Below are 16,930 nucleotides of genomic sequence, written 5' to 3' on the forward strand. Positions count from 1 at the left end.
GAATTCTCTCAGAGAGCTGTTTTCAATGACTCCTCTACAGGGATATGGGGAAGAGGGTGGGTTATTGACTACAGCAGTGGCGTTTGCATGGGCTTTGCAGGTGGCCAAGCAGAGGCTGTGGATGCCCTGTGGGCAATGAGAGCCTGGAAGGCTGCCCCGAAATGCAGGAAAAATATCCCGGTGTCCTTGGGTGGTGGTGTCACCCCTGCTGCTATTGCAGGAGAGACACAGGCACTTCTGGCATTGTTTTTCCATTATTCCCTGACTAGAAAATCATCTCATATTCTCTCAGTAACCTCTCTGGGGTCCCAGTTACAGATACCAGCAGATTTGATCCTGCTCTCATGCACAGGAGAACAAGGCTCCCTATTGATGGGAAGCCAAGCTTGCTGTGAGCCCACCTATCAGTGACTCCAAACCATCCCTCCAACTGTCCTTCCACAATAACTTTGACTAACTGTACTATTTATTGGCTCACATCACATCCTTATGGCTTCAATTTATTTTTGGAAAACTCAACCCACATTTAATTAGTTTATAGTTTGTTCCAAGTTTTGCTTATCCAGCTTTCTTTTTTCCCCGCAACTTTTTTTTTTTTTTTTTTTGAAGTTTGTATTTTGATGTTTAGCATTTGCCTTGGCAACATCTGGAACCCGTTTATGGAAGTGTATTGTTACTTTTACTGCTTGTGCAGCTTTATTAAATCATCTGACTATTAATATTGAAAGTGTTCATCTGGGTCTAATCAGGGCCAAGATGAGTGATGTGGCAGTTAAATTGTACCTACCAGCTAATGGTGGAAGGACACACAGTCCTGAAGAGCCTTGTAGTGGGCTTTGGGCTCTTTTGAGCTTCCTAGGACAAGAGGGAGGGGGGGAGAAAAAAGAGATATCCCTGCTCTTTCTTGCAGAGCAGATAACAGAATCACAGCCTGAGTTAGTTTAGAACAATTTGTCTCCAAAGGGTTTTGTCCAGTTACTGCTGTATTTCTGGCTCTTGTTTCCATATTTAACTCCTTCATCTGCCCTGGCTTCCCCTCTGCACGGCACAGCCAAGCCAAGATCCCCAGCACACACACCAGTGCACCATTCTGCCCTGAGATCCCAAGCAAACCCTCGATATAAATAAGTAAATAACATACCTGGTGGGTATAAATACATAAATAACCAACCTCATCCTGCACCAGCAGCATCCACGACCTGGATTTGTGGTGTTGTTACTCTCTGCAGAGGCTGCGGGTGTCCCTGGGTGCTGGTGCTGAGCCAGTCCCATAGCAGATGCTGAGAGCACAGCATCTGGGGCTGAGCTGAAGGGTGCCAGAGGAGCTGAGGCAGTGGCACCACCAGAGCTCAGGCCTGGGCCTGGCAGGGCTGGGCTTTGGGGTGAGAAACCAGCTTGCCTTCAATTCTCTGCTCCCATAAAATTACCCAGAGGGAGTCTGGAGGGTGCAGTGGCTGTTGCTGTAGGTTGAAGGCTGCACACAAATGCTGGGCTTGATTTCTGTTCCTCATCCAAAATTCTCATCTCCAGTGGAGTTTTGGCTCAGATTCTACAAGCCCTGCTCTGGCAGAGCAAGGCAGGGTGGTGAGGGTCGCTCATGCTGGCTGCAGGTGCTCCAAATCCCAGCTGAAGCCACGGTTTTGGAAGCTCACCCTCGAACGGATGTGGGTAACTGGATCTCTTGAGGTCTCCCACAAAATCCCATGGTGCCCCAGCAGGGCCAGAGCAGCCTCATGGATGGGGGAATGCTGAGCAAGAGCCTGTGGGCAGCATCTTCACCTACCCTGCTCCCTGCTCCCCCAAAACCTGGCACAACACAATCCCTGCTGAGCTGCATTTTAAGCCTGGCATGGGCCATTAAAGCCAAAATTTCCTCCTTCCACCCTTCAGATCCAACAGTCTTTTCCTCTGCTCCCAGATTTTCCCCTCACCATTAACCTTGGCCCTAAATACAAGGCCATGGGAGCTTGTAAATGGTTTATTTCTGTGTGGGAGCCTTCCAGCAGTTCTTTATGACTGCTGCAGGGAGGGGGTCTGGGCTGGTGAGGGAAGCAGAGCAGGCACGTGGGATGCTGTCAGAGCAGGCTGCATGCCCTGGATTTGGGGAGCAGGGAGGTTAAAAACCCCTTTTTGCTGTGGGACAGTATATGCACTAAAAAGGGTCCATGGGCTCAGCTGTGCACACAGACAGGTCACAGAGGTGTCCCCAAAGAATGCAGGAGTTCCTGCATGTCACTGCCAGACCTGGGGTGCCCATGGCTGTGCTGGCAGGGGCTGAGGCTCCCCAAGCCATAGTCTGGAATCTTGCAATTTTTTTTTTTTCTTCAGACTTACAGCTGGTTATGGAAAACCCTGTGAGGGCTGTGGCAACACAGTGAGCTATGACTGCCTTTTCCATAGGGGCTGGGACTACCCAGCACTGCTGGGTGGGTCAGGGACATGGCAGCCAGAGAATCATGGACGGCCCAAAGCTCCAAAAAATTAGCTGCTGTAATTCAGGTTCATACCTGAACACTTTGGAGTACGTATATTTAAGTTGAAAAAAAAAAGTATAAATAAATATTTCTACATAAGTGGCATTTTTTAAAAAGACATTTAGCAGCCTTAAGACAGGAAGTTTAAATTTAGCTGGGACTTATCCCTTAACCAAGCATAGTTCATGCACCCTTTCTATAAAAATAGAGATAATGTTATGCCTGTGAGATAGAGGCAGAGCAGCTCCCCACAGGCAGCAGTCATTCCTGCTGCTGGGGCAGATCTGAGGCTCAGGGGATGGGAGAACATCTCCTGCTGGGATGGGCACAGTGGGCATGGAGCCCTGCAGGGAGCAGCCCCTGCTGCCCCAGAGCTCGGGAATTCTCAGCAGACGCTTGGGCAGGGGGTAGCAAACACATTTCCCAGCTTGGCCTCAGTGAATAGGAAGGGGGAGGATGAGGAGGCAGCAGCAGAGGCAGGAGCTGTCCCAGCCTGGCCGTACATCCCTCCCCTGCCCCTCTCTCCTGCTGTGAGGGAATAAATGAAGCCTTGGGGCACACAGCGACCCGAGATGGCCCTTTTGGAATGTACCCGGGATGAGGGGAAGCGCCAGTTTGAGCCTGGGTTATAGAGGAAGAGGTTTGAGCCTGGGTTATAGAGGAAGAGGTAAATTTCCCCTTGGTGATGAATGGTACGGGGAAAGCAGAGGCAAACGTGATTCCCTGAGGTTTTCCAGGCTTCTGGGAAAGCATTCTCCCACCTGCTCGAGGCTTTGGGATAACACAGAGCACAACTGACAGGGCAATGGAGAGCCTGACAAAGGCTTTTAACAAATGCACGGAGAAAGGGGGTCAGCGGGGGCTCCTGTCCCTGTCCGTGTCCCTGCCCGGGCACGGTGTCTGTCCGTCTGTCTGTCCGTCCCGCTCACCGCAGCCCCTCTGTGCCCGCAGCCTGCGGGGCCGGCGCCCGGCGCAGCCTCAAGACCAACCTGTGCAAGTGGTGCGAGTCCACGGCCCCGGCGTGCCAGGACCAGGTGTGCTACAGCAACTGCAACCTCAACTCCTACTGCGAGCACCCCCACGAGATCTGCGTGGCCATATGGTAAGGGAGACAGGGCAAGGAGGGGTGTGTGCGCCCCCGTGCTTGTGTTAGTGCCTGTTGCACTAATTCGGGGCTTCCTTTCTCCTTGACTCCATTAGAATTGAAATTACAATGTGCAGTAAAAAAAAAAATCATTTGGTCTGCCCTGTGATTATTACCAGTTTATTTTCTAAATAAATTCAGCTTTTGAGTGCCTGACACAAAGCGTGGCAAGCTTGCTGCAGGACCTATAAACTCCCATAAACCTCTGAATTTAGCTTTACAAGCTGAACTCAAGGGCAAACCAGCAACCCTGACCTCCAAACCTATGATGTCCTCTTGCATCAGGGTGAAACCTCAGTTCACATGCTGGTGTGCAGCCAAGGTCAGTCCCCATCCAGCACATGGACAACTGAGCAGGCACCACACTGGGGTTAACCCACTGGGTTTAACCCACCTCCTTCCTATCCTCTGGAAAAAGTTCTTTCCTGCTCCTGAGAGAGGTGTTTGGACAGGAAACACAATCTTGCATTTCAGGCCAAGCACACATTGCAGGGTTTGGCCTGGAAGATGCCTCCCCCAGCTTTCTGGTCCCCATGAGCAAAACTAAAAAAGGATCCATTTTGAGTCTGCCCAGAGTGATTTTCCTCCACTTTCCCTTTTAATTTGGCTGCCAAAGTGAAAGCCAGCCAAGCACTTATCGCTAGGCTTTATCTCAACCTGCTAATTAGAGTGAATGCTGCATGCCAGCTTTCAGTGGGAGTTTGCCTCAACCTAATTGTTGCATTATGGACTTTTAAAAAGCAAAACACAACAAGAAACCCAAACAAACAAATAACAAAATCCACCCCCTGCCCCAAACTCCCCTACGCACTCATGGAGAAGCCACCTTAAATCCTGCCTAGGCAATCCAGTGTGTGGCTGGGTTTTTCCCATTTACAGCTTACACGTACAGGAAAAAGCCAGGGCCCTGCAGCAGGAATCCCCATGGCAGGGAAGAAATCCCACTGCACAGGATGGAGCTGCATCCTGCAATGTGTATTGGATGGGATGAGGCAGCTACACAGCCACAAATACCCTGCCAAGCCCTCCCAGCACCTCCCATCCCACTCTAAGATTCAGCCAGGGAATAACGTCCTGCAGGCAGGGCTCACCTCCAGGCCAGCCTTGCTGCTCATTGCAGAGGCATATGTGGATCATCCAGACTTGTCCTGAGTGGGTATCTCAGTCACAGCAGCAGCTTTGGCCTCATGCTCACCTCCTGCAGCCTTAGCAGAAGGGTCTCACCCTCCTAGGACTCTTCATCTGGTAGCTCCTCTGTCTAATTGCCTGGTAATCACAAAAAAATGTGGGGAGTGCTGAAACTGGGGGACTTCACCAGGGAGAGGGTGATGAATTTAGGTTCTTTCCTTGGTTATTATGTCTGATTTCCCAGCTGACCTCAAAGACACTGTGAAATCTCCCCATACCTTCATCCCCCCACTTTGCACCACCAGGTCAGGAGGCTGAAGCTGCTCCTGGAAAAGTAATGAATGGTTGTCATTTCTTTGGATGCACCCAGGAGTGGCTGCAATGCTGTGCAGGGCCAGTCATGCCCATCACTGGTCCTATAAGTACATGGAAGTAGAATTATACCACAGCCACTGCAAGGAGTCATTCCCCACACAGCTTGAAAGAAATGATCTTAGGACCGGGTTTAAGGCGACACACAGGTGGCACAAGGGCCAGGCTGATGCTGTGTTGGTTCATTTGCCACACGCAGGAGACAGGACAACGAGAGCATCAGGATCAGCACGCTGTGCCACAACCCCCAGCGCCCCATCGAGAACCTCATGGTGCCCAACTACAACACCTCGCGCTGCGTCATGAGCCTCCAGCCCAGCCAGGACAGCGCCGTCTACATCTGCGGCTGCGTGGATGAGCAGGAGTGCAACGACAAACTCATCTTTGAGAACCACACCAACGGTGAGGGCTTTTGGAATGTTGTTTGTGGGGCAGCAGCACCCAGCATCAATGATAAATCCCTTGTGTTTCCTGCAGAGTAGGAGGTGCAATGGCAGAAGAGGCTCTTTTGCCATCTTCTTTGACCTCCCTGTGTAAAAGCCAGTTAAAAGCTCTACCCTGTTACTGAGCCCAGCATTTTGTGTGTGACCAAAGCATTCCTCACAGCAATACCTCCAGCCTTGGTCTGGAAACATCAGGTGATGGAAAATCCACCATATCTCTCACTGTGCTCTGCCTTCAGCACAGGCTGAATCAACTGGGGAACCCAGGAGCTGGTGTAAAATAATGTGAGTCAAAAGCCCTGAAAGCCTTAAATAAATCATGTTGGAGCAAATCCCACCCCAGAACACACCCGGAGGAGCTGCTGCCATCCCCCACAGCTGTAACCCAGAGAGGTGGATGGAGATGCAGGGGTGCAGGGCTGGCACACAGGAATGCCTCCCCTGCTGCTCTCCTGGGAATCCCTGCAGCAGTGTTGTCCCAGGAAGGGACAGCTGGAGCCAGGCAGGTGCTGAGCACACGTGTGAGCATGGCCTGGCACGCTGCTGCACATGGCTGGAGATCCAATGGGAGCTGTAAATCCACAGGAGGGAAAACTAGGAGGCAGCTCACTTCTGTACCTCAGGAGGGTCGTATACTTTGGAAATATTTCCAACCAGAGCCTTTGGGGGCTTGTCTAAACCTCCCCAACTCCAACTGGACCAGGTTTATCCAAGTGTCCATCAAGAATCTGACCTGTAACAAAAGCAAAGTGAAATGCCTCCAATTTTCCATAATCACAGAACAAGGAGATGCTGAAAATGAGCCTAAGCAGAATTTGCAAGCCAGTGGCATAGCTTCCCCTGCAACATAAGGAAAAAAGAAAAACATCACATGAAATGCAAATTCTCTGAACAAACAGGCCACTTTAATGGAGGCAACTGATGCTAAATTTGGCGGCTCTTTGCTGCTTCCCCAGCCAAACATAACAGGTACACACACTTCTAGGGAGAGATAGTCAAATCCCAAAGCTGATGCTGGGATATGCAATTTCACACAAAAATGACAACTGGCTCATTGGAAATGCCGCCCCCAGCAAAGGCTCCATAACCAGCTCCTCCTGGCAGCCGGCACGGAAAGCGCTGGAAGCCGGAGCAAGACCAGTGCAGCTCCTCAACAACTCCCTCCTCAAACCCCCGGCTTGCAGACCCCCTTCTTTACATCCTTTCCTTCTGCTTTAAGGGATCATTTGCATTCTAAATATTAAATTATTGTCACATTCAACAGTCTAGACAACTCCTGAGCAGAGACAGGAGCGCTTCTCCGGCAGCTGAAGCAAATCTGAAGCAGGCAGATATTTTTCCTGGTTCTTGATTCCTTAAGCTTTGCTTTCAGGTCTGGGCTGCTGGGTGGCATTGCCCTTGCACTAGGGGCGCAGGGGTCTCCATCAGAGCTCAGACAACACGCTAATGAGCACACAGAGCCATCATTTCCTAAAGCTGTGCATGCAGAAGCCCAGGTGAGACCTCAGGAAGATGCTGGCTAGGGTAGAACATGACAAGTCCTTTCCACCTGTGCTCCAGCTGAGCCCATCCCTGGAGGTCCATATCCCCTCAGCAGGGATGGACAGACCCACACAGCAATGCTTGACAAGGTGTGGGTTTACAGACCTGTGGTTACTGCCAGATCAACAACATTTGTTCCCCACAGAAGGGGTCTAAGCCCTGCTGCAGCCCCTGTGTATCCAAAGACTTCCATCAGGATGGGGCATCCTCACGTAGGAATTTCCTGAAGTTGTGTTAACTTCCCCTTTTTGGGACTTGGGCATGCAACTCCCTTAAAAATATCTTCTCTTTCTTCGGAGTTTCAAAGATGGGATCCAAAGCATCGGGTAAATCCATTAAAGCAGTAGGTGATATCCAAGCCCAATACTTTCCAAAACAAACATATTCCTGAGTTAGTTATTGATTTATATCAGTTTGGGTTGATCTTGTGGTTTAAACCTGATGCCTATTTTAGAAACGCTTTCACAGCCTTGCAGAAATTAGCTGCAGCACATTTTTTTGAAATTTGCCAAGGAAAATAGCTAAATGCTCTGTTTTTCCAGAACCTGAATTATGATCTGCACACACTGAGGTCAAGCAGCAAGAGTTTTGCTTATGGAATGATTCTTATCCCTCTTCCCCTGGGTTATTATACTTGGCAGAAAAACCTCTGAGTAAGATTTTACTTGAATATCTCTACTGAAGTCAGCATGTTTATTCCAGGAATCACGAACATCAAAGGATCAGACAATTATATGTTGTGTGAGGGTTATGGCTTTGTGCGCGTGTCCTCCCCCTCTCAATCTGAAGGCCAACAGGGGGTTTAAAAGAAATAAAACAAATGCAGCCATGCCCTGGCGATTGTTGGGGTTGCTGCTGTAACGGGCTGAGGAAGGAGATGCCAGCACTGGCAGACAAAAGCGCTGAAATGATGCTCCCGTGTGCTAATTATCCTGCACTCCCCTGCGCTGGGTGGTCCTGCACACTGCCCACCCCCAGCATCACTCCTGACTCCCTGTGTTCCACAGGGGCCCAGCAAAGCTCCAGCTCCAAGCCCCCTCAGAGATTTGCTGTGTTTGAGCCTTGCCTCGGATTTATCATTGCTATTTCCAGCCAAGCTCCCCCTGCCATGAGCACAAACAGAGCTTAGGACTCCCAAAATGCCCTTTGCAGCCTCTTGTGCCACACTGTCCCATCCAAGTGATGCTGGCCCGTGTATTCTGTTGATAAATGGAGCTAAATTTGAGACCACAGCCGATCATCCCCCTTGCTAAGCGCCTCCATCTGGGTTCTGTGTCGGGATGAGCCCTTGTGCGGCCCCGTAAGGGCTGCGCTCCATTAACAGCTTTGCCTATTTCCCTCCTCCGCGCGATGAAAACGAGCTGCGGCAGACCCGCAGCAGCAACCTCGCCTTCGCTTTCCTCCCCTCAGGCTACTCCATGCTGCAGAGCAAAGAGGTGATCCCAGTGGCTGCCATCAGCCTCCTGCCCCCGCTGCTGGTGGCGGTGATGATCACGGTGATATTTTACCTCTGCCGCACGCAGAAGCGCCGCAAGAGAGCCAAGGCGTGGGGCGGGAAGCCGGGCCAGCCGCAGGTGCTGCCGGAGCAGGGGAAGGCGAGCGAGCGGGAGGAGAAGCTGTCGGTGCTGATGGACGAGAGCCCGGCCAGCCCCAGCCCCGGCAGCCGCCCCGCGGAGCTGCTCCCCATCGAGCTGGACGAGATGGTGGGCAAGGGGCAGTTCGCCGAGGTGTGGAGGGCCAAGCTGAGCCACAGCCGCTCGGGGCAGTACGAGACTGTGGCCGTGAAGATCTTCCCCTGCGAGGAATATTCCTCCTGGAAGAACGAGAGCCAGATCTTCACCGACACCAGCCTCAGGCACGACAGCGTCCTGCAGTTCCTCACGGCCGAGGACCGGGGCACGGGGCCCCGCCGCGAGTACTGGCTCATCACCGCCTACCACAGCCGCGGCAACCTCAAGGACTACCTGTCCCACCACGTGCTGAGCTGGATGGAGCTGCAGAAGATGGCCGGGTCCCTGGTGAGCGGGGTGGCCCACCTGCACAGCGACTACACCGCCTGCGGGCGCCCCAAAATCCCCATCGCGCACCGCGACATCAAGAGCACCAACGTGCTGGTGAAGAGCGAGCAGGAGTGCGTGCTCTGCGACTTCGGCATCGCCATCCGGCTCGACCCCTCCCTCACCGTGGATGACTTTGCCAACAGCGGGCAGGCGAGTATGACCCACCAGCCCTCTCTGGAGGAGCCTTTGCCAGCCACCCCCATGTCCCGTGGCCAAAATCCTCGCCCACCCCTGCTAATGCCTCTCTCCTCTCTGTGGCCAGGTGGGCACCGCCAGGTACATGGCCCCGGAGGTCCTGGAGTCCAGAGTGAACCTAGAAGACCTGGAGTCTTTCAAGCAGATGGATGTCTACTCCATGGCCCTCGTTTTGTGGGAAATGGCCTCCAGATGTGAAGTGGTAGGAGGTAGGAGCATCACACCCAGGTTGCTATGTGCCTTTTTGCTCCCTTACTCCATATCCCGACTGATGGCTCAAGACGTGACTTGAGGTGGTCCAGGTCTCTGCAGGGCTGCCAAGAGTTAGTGACAAATTCCCCTGCTCTGTGTGCCACGGCTTAAGGGAGGTAGCTCAGTGGTCAAGGAGAGGCCAGGACCCCATGGGGACATCTGGTCCAGCCCCTGCTCAAAGCTGATGAGCTCCCAAGTCCCATGGAGCCTGCGCTGGTGATGCAAAGCAAACCAAGCAGGAAGAGCCAAAGGTGCCTTCCCCTACTCAACAATTTTTTCCTTCAGACAACACCAGAGCTTCTGTTGCAATGGGGACTCACAAACCCCAGCCTCTGACAGTATGACAGATCCTGTCACTTCCCAGAGTCACATCCTGGCATCTACAATTGTGTATAGCAAAACATTAACTGCACTGGAGTTAGCCCTGCCTACCTTCTGCCTGCTCCCATCTACCTTCCTTCCCTATCCCACCTACTCACAATACAAGCCCATAGAACTGCAGGAACCCTCAACCCTTGGCCACGAAGCTGCTCTGACTGCCCTGCAAGTCCCATGGTCGGCAGTGGGAGGCCCTTGCCTGGTTTGATGCCCCATGCATCCTTTGTTCCCAGGCCAGCATTCCCAAAGCCATCTTTCCCCACTCATATCTCACCTGCATTCACATCCAAGTGAGAGTGGGCAGAAACCAGGGTGGCCTCTCACAGCCAGTTTCTCCTTCGTCTTCCATGACATGGGGTTGCTCTTTTGGAAGGGCCATTTCTTCTCCAACCCATTCCCTGCCTGTAGAAGAAATCTGGAAATTCTCACTCTCCCATCCCGCACCAGCACAGTACTTTCTGCCTGCTCAAATTGTCTCACCCAAAGACAAACCAGGTCCTTTATACTGCATCTTTTGGGTTCAGGGAGGAGGTCAGATGGTTCCTCTGTGCTGTCTCTGTAAGGAACCTCTATGTGAAAACCCAGCACTACATTTCTGTGTTCAAATTCTCAATTGTTTCCAGATCTGCTTATTTTTTTGCAGACTGTTAAAAACAAATCCATTCTCATCCAGTGGGCCATACCAAAACAAAGCAGGGAATGCAACAGAAACATCCTGTAATGCTGCTGTTGCTTCCTTGCAGAGGTGAAGAATTATGAGCTGCCCTTTGGGTCGAAAGTCCAGGAGCAGCCTTGTGTGGACACCATGAGGGACATCGTGCTGCATGGCAGAGGCCGGCCCGAGATCCCAAACAGCTGGCTGGTGCACCAGGTAAGCTGGGAGCAACTCAGAAAACAGCAATACACATTAAACCTCGTTAAATCAGCCAGAAAAATTAAATTTATAGTCAAAGGAAAAGAGGGCAGAACTCCTGGGGTTTACTTTCAGCTCCACTGTGGATGGCTGGGCCCACACAATCCCACTGGACTCATTTCCTTGCTGCACAAAAGCCACCAGCCACAGACACAGCAGAATGTGTTGATCAATAGCCATGATCAGGAAGTTGTGCATGGCAGGTGATGGCTTCAGTTACCCTGAGAACAACAGCAAAATGCAGCTCTTCCCATGAAACAGTAAATAATTGGATTTTGCCCCCTTTCTCCCCTTAGCACCTTGTCTGGAAGGCTCAGGAAACACACAGTCCCTCACACACAGCCATTCACAGCAGGGACAGAGGGGAAGGGAGGCATATCCAGCCTTCTGCCTGGGTTTTTCAAGCTCAAAATTACCTTCAACATGAGAGAAATTTCCATCACTACATGGAAGAACAAACCAGGAAGCATCTCCTTCATGTGAAACACTCAGGAAAAGTGAGTGAAGCTGAGAGCAGGGGCTCCACAAGGCTCAGGGCTTGTCGAGGGGAGTCTTTCACCAGCCTTCAGAAGGTCTGAAAGCAAATGTATCAGCACAGAGGGCAAAACCCAGTGTTCTAGAACAGGAACATGTCAGTGACAAAATGTGCTCTGTTAACACCACCCACAAGCACACCCAGATCAGGCAGCTACAGAAGCAGAGCTCCCTCCTGGCCCTGACAGGGTCCTCTGCCCCAGGCCAGTGCTTTCTGCCACACACAAAGGACACAAGGGGTAACAGGCATGCTGATTGTGACTTCCACACCTTGCCTGACTTTGGTACTTCTTGAATTTCACATGTCTTGTGGAAAAACACCATCTGCTGATCAACACTCCCATTCACCTGCAAATCAAGCTGGAACATTGAGCCTGCTGGCTTTCAGAGCCTTGCAGTGCTCAGTGCATCATTTTGCAATATCCACCCATAAAACACACTGCCTCTGCTCCCACTCTGCCCTGCTGGCACACAGAGGCAGGCTCTGCAAGAGGAAAGAGGGGATTTCTCAACCTTAGGAGGCCACATGTTCCCTACAAAGTCTCCTCTCAAAACCATGTTTGTCCAAAGACTCACAGCTGACCCGACTGACCAAAACTGCAAACAGGATCAAATGAATCTGTGGCTTCTGTGGGACCCCTGGGGAGTTCATCAGTTGGTGAGTTCATTTCTGGAGCTCACCCAACCTTTTTCATTGACAAAGGCAAATACAGCAACTTCAATCAGCAGTGCCACATGTTTGAAGCCTTTGAGTATTCAGCTCAGACATTCACCTCACAGGGTCTCTGATAAACTTTGAAACCACAGAAAAAATATACAGAGGCTTGGGTTGTCAAAAATCACACTTTGATGGAGTGTGAGCATAACTGTGCTGTTCCCAGGGCTGAAGGGAGGCTGACTGCAGTCAGCTCCCAGAAATAATGTTGGTGTAGCAGGCAAACAGAGCAAGGCTTATAAGGAGGGAACTTTTATTGGACCATCTGATGGCCACTGGGGAAGAGGAACAGAAGAGCCACCTCATGTTGCTGAAAGTTTTTCTCTGATTAATCTCTGCTGGTCTAATAAACATCTCCTTACAAGCCTGGCTTCACAGCATTTTCTGGGCATTTTGCAACAGCTCTCCCTAGGATGAGGAATTGGGCAGCACCATCTGCTGGGAAGCAGCAGAAAGCCACCGGGTTGTGCCACTCCGGGGGTCCAGGCTGGCTTCCCGTGGGAGGAGGTGTCGGGTGGCATCCAGAAAGGGTGACAAGTCACTCCTCTGAATATGAGGCACTGATAGATGCTCCCACCAATGACACTAAGTCATAAAAGCTTCCACATTTCAACTGTCAGGACTGTTCTCAGTCAAGTGAAGACCATGGTTTGATTTTCAGCAAGTGTCAGCACTAATTTCCCTGACAGGGCTGACTCACCCAACAGCAGCTTGAAAGTCAGCTCAAGAAATTCACCCCCACTTTCCCAGGTAACTTACACACCCCTTAGGTGTGTGCTTCTACCTTGTTTCACAGCCCAGCATACTAAAAAAAGGGAAAAAAAGGTTTCTTAGGCCAGGTAAATTCCTGAATCTGGTTCAGGAAGCAGCTGAACAGACTGATGGACTGGCACAACCAGAGGCTGGTGCAGGACAGCAAGGAACAATGGAAGCTTAAGTCAATATTGCCACTAAAAATACACTTGTACAACTCAGTGTTCTTTAGAATCTTAAAAAAAACAGATATCAAATATAAAAGCCAAACTAAATTCATTTTGTAAGCCACAAACAAGATGTTTCAGTTACACCATTCAAAAGAACATCATCACTACAAGGCAAACTAACTGCAAACAAATGTTATGATTTCAGGGAAAAATAAGTACAGAAAATCTTGCATGTCCTGTTTGAGAACATGGTGACTTTAAAAGCTTCACCTAAGCTAGCTCATTTCTGCATGTAATCAATTACCCTCAAATCCTTTCAACTAAGCTAATAAATAAGTGACGTCAGAGGTGCTGAAACACACCATCTGTCAGTTTTGCTGTACAATCCTGTTCTCTCCAATCTGTGTCTATTATGGAAGACTTAGCACAATGAGTCTTAGCAGAGAGCAGTGAGTTCTGAGTAAGGTGCAGAAGGGCAGATGGAACTCACCCTATATCTCCGGAGGACTTGGATTTTCCTCTTACGTGGGTCCATATGAAACTTTAGGGTTCTCTTAATTGCAAATTAAAAAATACATAAAACCCACTGAAAACCACGAAGCTTTATTTAGAATAATGATTTTTCCACTGTGTTCCAACTTTAGTTGACAATGATGCCAAGAGCAATAGCACATGATGGAATTACATGGGCGAGGGAAGGTTCAACACAGCTTCTGGTGCTAGCTGTGTTACTAGCTAAAGGCTGGGGGAAGCACCAGCTGAATATTACCATTTATTTTGTTCCTAGGCCCAAAATATTGTGACTCTTTTCAGAGCCCTACACAATTGGACAAAAACCCCAGCTTTCTGGGAGATGTAAGCACTGTAGCTGAAAGGAACTCCGTGTGCTCTGGAGTAAACTGGGAAGCACCTCAGCCTATCTCAACCAAAACACTGCTTTGTGATAAGAGAACAAGGTTCAGCTGCACACTGAAATGAGTGTTTGGCACAGCACATCCTTTCAGAATGCCACTAAAACAAGAAGTCAGATTTAAGAAATTATTTCCAAAACTACCTTTGAAAACCACCTCCTCCCAACCAGGTGTAATAGGCAGGGTGCAGCTCAAACCCAGAGGCCTGGGCTCAGCCAGCAGCCTAGAGGTCACTGTGCACACCCCTCCTGTCCCTCCTGATTTTAGGGTGCTCTGATCCAAATGGGCAAGACTGAGATAGGAAATAAATACAGGCTGGAAGGAAACAGGCTCTAAGTCTCACAGCCAACACCAGCCAGTTTCCAGGGAGCATGGGGAATGTTTGGGAGCAGATGCTGTGCGAGCTGAGGCTGCTGCTCTAACACAAGCAGTGCCAGTGGAAGCATCAGCACTTCCACAACTTACCGAGGCTGATTCCTCTTGTGCTTAAGCTTGGCCAAAAACAGCCTTGAGGCAGGAGGCTGTCAGAAGTGTGGTAAACCACTAAAACTGTGCTAGATCCTCTTCTTCCTGCCTTCTGATCCTAATTTCATCCCCTCTGACTGCAGGGAATGCGCTTCCTGTGCGACACCATCACGGAGTGCTGGGACCACGACCCCGAGGCCCGGCTCACCGCCCACTGCGTGGCTGAGCGCTTCAACCTGATGGCACAGATGGATTGTGATGACATCCTCAACAACAACACGGACAACGAGGCCAGCAAAACAGCTGCTCCAGGTGGGGAGCTCCAGGACAGCGATGGCAGCAGGAACATTCAGTGATGCAGCAGGCAGAGGGCCTCAGCGCGAGGAACAAGAGGATAAGGGGGAAGCATTCAGCTCATGGGGGGAAAAAAAACCTCACTGTTTTTCAAAATGGAACTAAGATCTAGTACATAAATTATTTATAAGATCTGTTTCCTCCCACAGATACAATGAACTGAGGAATCAATATTTTGGTTAAAGTGAAACATTATTATATGAACTGACTTTGTACTTACTTAAAATGTATAATGATGCAAAGCATTCCTTTTATTATTTTTTAAAATAATAATGTTTAATCTTTTATTAATAAGCAGCTGAATTCCACGTCTCTCTTTTTTAAGTCCTTCCATATTGTCATTATGAGTTTCTTTTTCTAGTTTATTCTGCAGTGATTAAAACAATTTTCCTCTTTTTAATGGCCTACACATACACACACAAAATCTGTTGTAGCAGGAAAAAAAGGCATCATGAGATGTACCACACCCTCTCTGGAAGAAATGCTGACATCCAAGAAAATCACTCATGCAACACTGTCCAAAGATCCACAATAATCCAGTATGTAAAAGCCTGATGTGATGAAACTCCAACATACCCTTCCTCACTGGGGAATTCCTGGGTTGATAGCTCAGGTGGGTGTGTGAAGCTTCTTTGAGAGAGAAAATGGAAGTCACCAGTGTAGGCATGGCTGCTTCACCCTAAAAATTTTCCATGCAGGTTATCTAGACAAGCCTTTCCCCCATCAGACCAGTTTCCAGCCGCCTCTGGCCAGATCTGTGCCACAGTAACAGCGCCAACACGGGGGTGTTGGCCAATTCCTCTGGAAACTCTCACACCCCTGCTGGGTTACCCCACCTGGGGAAACAGGATCAGACTGAACTGAGACCTTTATCCCCACGATCACCACACCAACCCAGGCTGCCTCTGTTCTGGACAGCAATTAAGGAAAGGTAAGGCACACCTCACTCTAAACCCTGGCACTGTGCAATCCCTGCGCCCTTGGGAGCAAAGACCTCAGGTGCCCCAAAGTCCTGCAAGCCCATACCTGACACCTACACAGAGGTGAATTTTTTGGGATAGCACCCGAAAGGAATACACTTCTTGCCACCACACAGCTGCATGGATCAGCCCAGAAAGAGGGGAAGGGAGCAAACCAAGCAACAGCCACAATTTTCTGCAGCTGAGGCTCCTCATGTGGAGCAGGGACACAGATCTGCAGGGCTGGTTTGGTTCTCTGAAGTGCTCGGCTATGACAGCATTAACCCATATAAAAACCTTTTCTTCTCTAGCTATTGTTTCCATCTTCCTGGACTGTTTTTACAGCTGCTAAATTAAAAACCTAGAAACAAATTGCCTCTAAACACTTCAAATAAGAACAGAAGGGGAATGAATTAGGTTGCACCAAATCTAAATAAAAAAAAATTTGCTTAGCTACCACTTATGCCATCTGCAACTGTGACCACACCTGTCATTCTCACTAATCTTCACCTGGCTGCTACCTCCTGACACCTTAACATTTTTCAAGTTAACCCTTTTCTCTTCAAGCACACCCTCCCCAGTTACCCACAAATTCATCTTTTCCATCCCACCTGACTTCAGCCTCATTTCTTTAATATATTAACCACTGGTCTAGCACAAGAGAAACAGAGCAGGGGCAGCTTTCCTGTCATGGAGATTAAAAACTACAGGAACACACCTAACTCCCCCCCAGACTGTCCAGTCTTGCCTTCCCATAGTATTTTGTGCAGAATTTCCATACCAAGTTCTGCACCAAGTTGTTTGAACACACTGATGAATGCATTCACTTGTTCCTTCAAGCTCAAAAGGATTTAAAAGACACTCTGACCTGTTCTTCCCACAGGTGACAGGGACAGAGGGGGATCAGCCTGTGCAAACTAGACATCGAAGGCTGCATCTCTGATTTTGGTGGCTGAAATCCAAATTCTCCTGGGAAGACAGTCTTCATCCTAGGCTTGACAGTTCATACTATAAATATGCTGAAAAACTTCAGCTTTTCCCGTACCCATGCCCAAAATCTTGAACAATCTAATTTGCATAGTGAATTTTTTTCATACAACACAAATCCATCAGGATTACACACCTGAATGCCTGTGTTAAACAGGGCTGATTTGGTGCACTCTGTTTT

At 49.7% G+C, this 16,930-nt stretch overlaps 1 protein-coding gene across 1 annotated transcript in view; it reads left to right on the forward strand.

The window, feature by feature from the left end:
- Positions 1–15,754, forward strand: part of LOC131085932 (TGF-beta receptor type-2-like) — a 39,468-nt gene extending 23,714 nt beyond the window's left edge. The window contains exons 3-8 of the mRNA XM_058028511.1: positions 3,426–3,576; positions 5,318–5,520; positions 8,514–9,313; positions 9,426–9,567; positions 10,732–10,859; positions 14,593–15,754. Coding sequence (XP_057884494.1) covers positions 3,426–3,576; positions 5,318–5,520; positions 8,514–9,313; positions 9,426–9,567; positions 10,732–10,859; positions 14,593–14,805 — 1,637 coding nt within the window. The 3' untranslated portion in view covers positions 14,806–15,754. The remainder of the gene's footprint in view (positions 1–3,425; positions 3,577–5,317; positions 5,521–8,513; positions 9,314–9,425; positions 9,568–10,731; positions 10,860–14,592) is intronic.
- The last annotated feature ends 1,176 nt before the right edge of the window (positions 15,755–16,930 follow it).

Source organism: Melospiza georgiana, chromosome 7 (assembly GCF_028018845.1).
Source record: "Melospiza georgiana isolate bMelGeo1 chromosome 7, bMelGeo1.pri, whole genome shotgun sequence".
Taxonomy (NCBI): domain Eukaryota; kingdom Metazoa; phylum Chordata; class Aves; order Passeriformes; family Passerellidae; genus Melospiza; species Melospiza georgiana.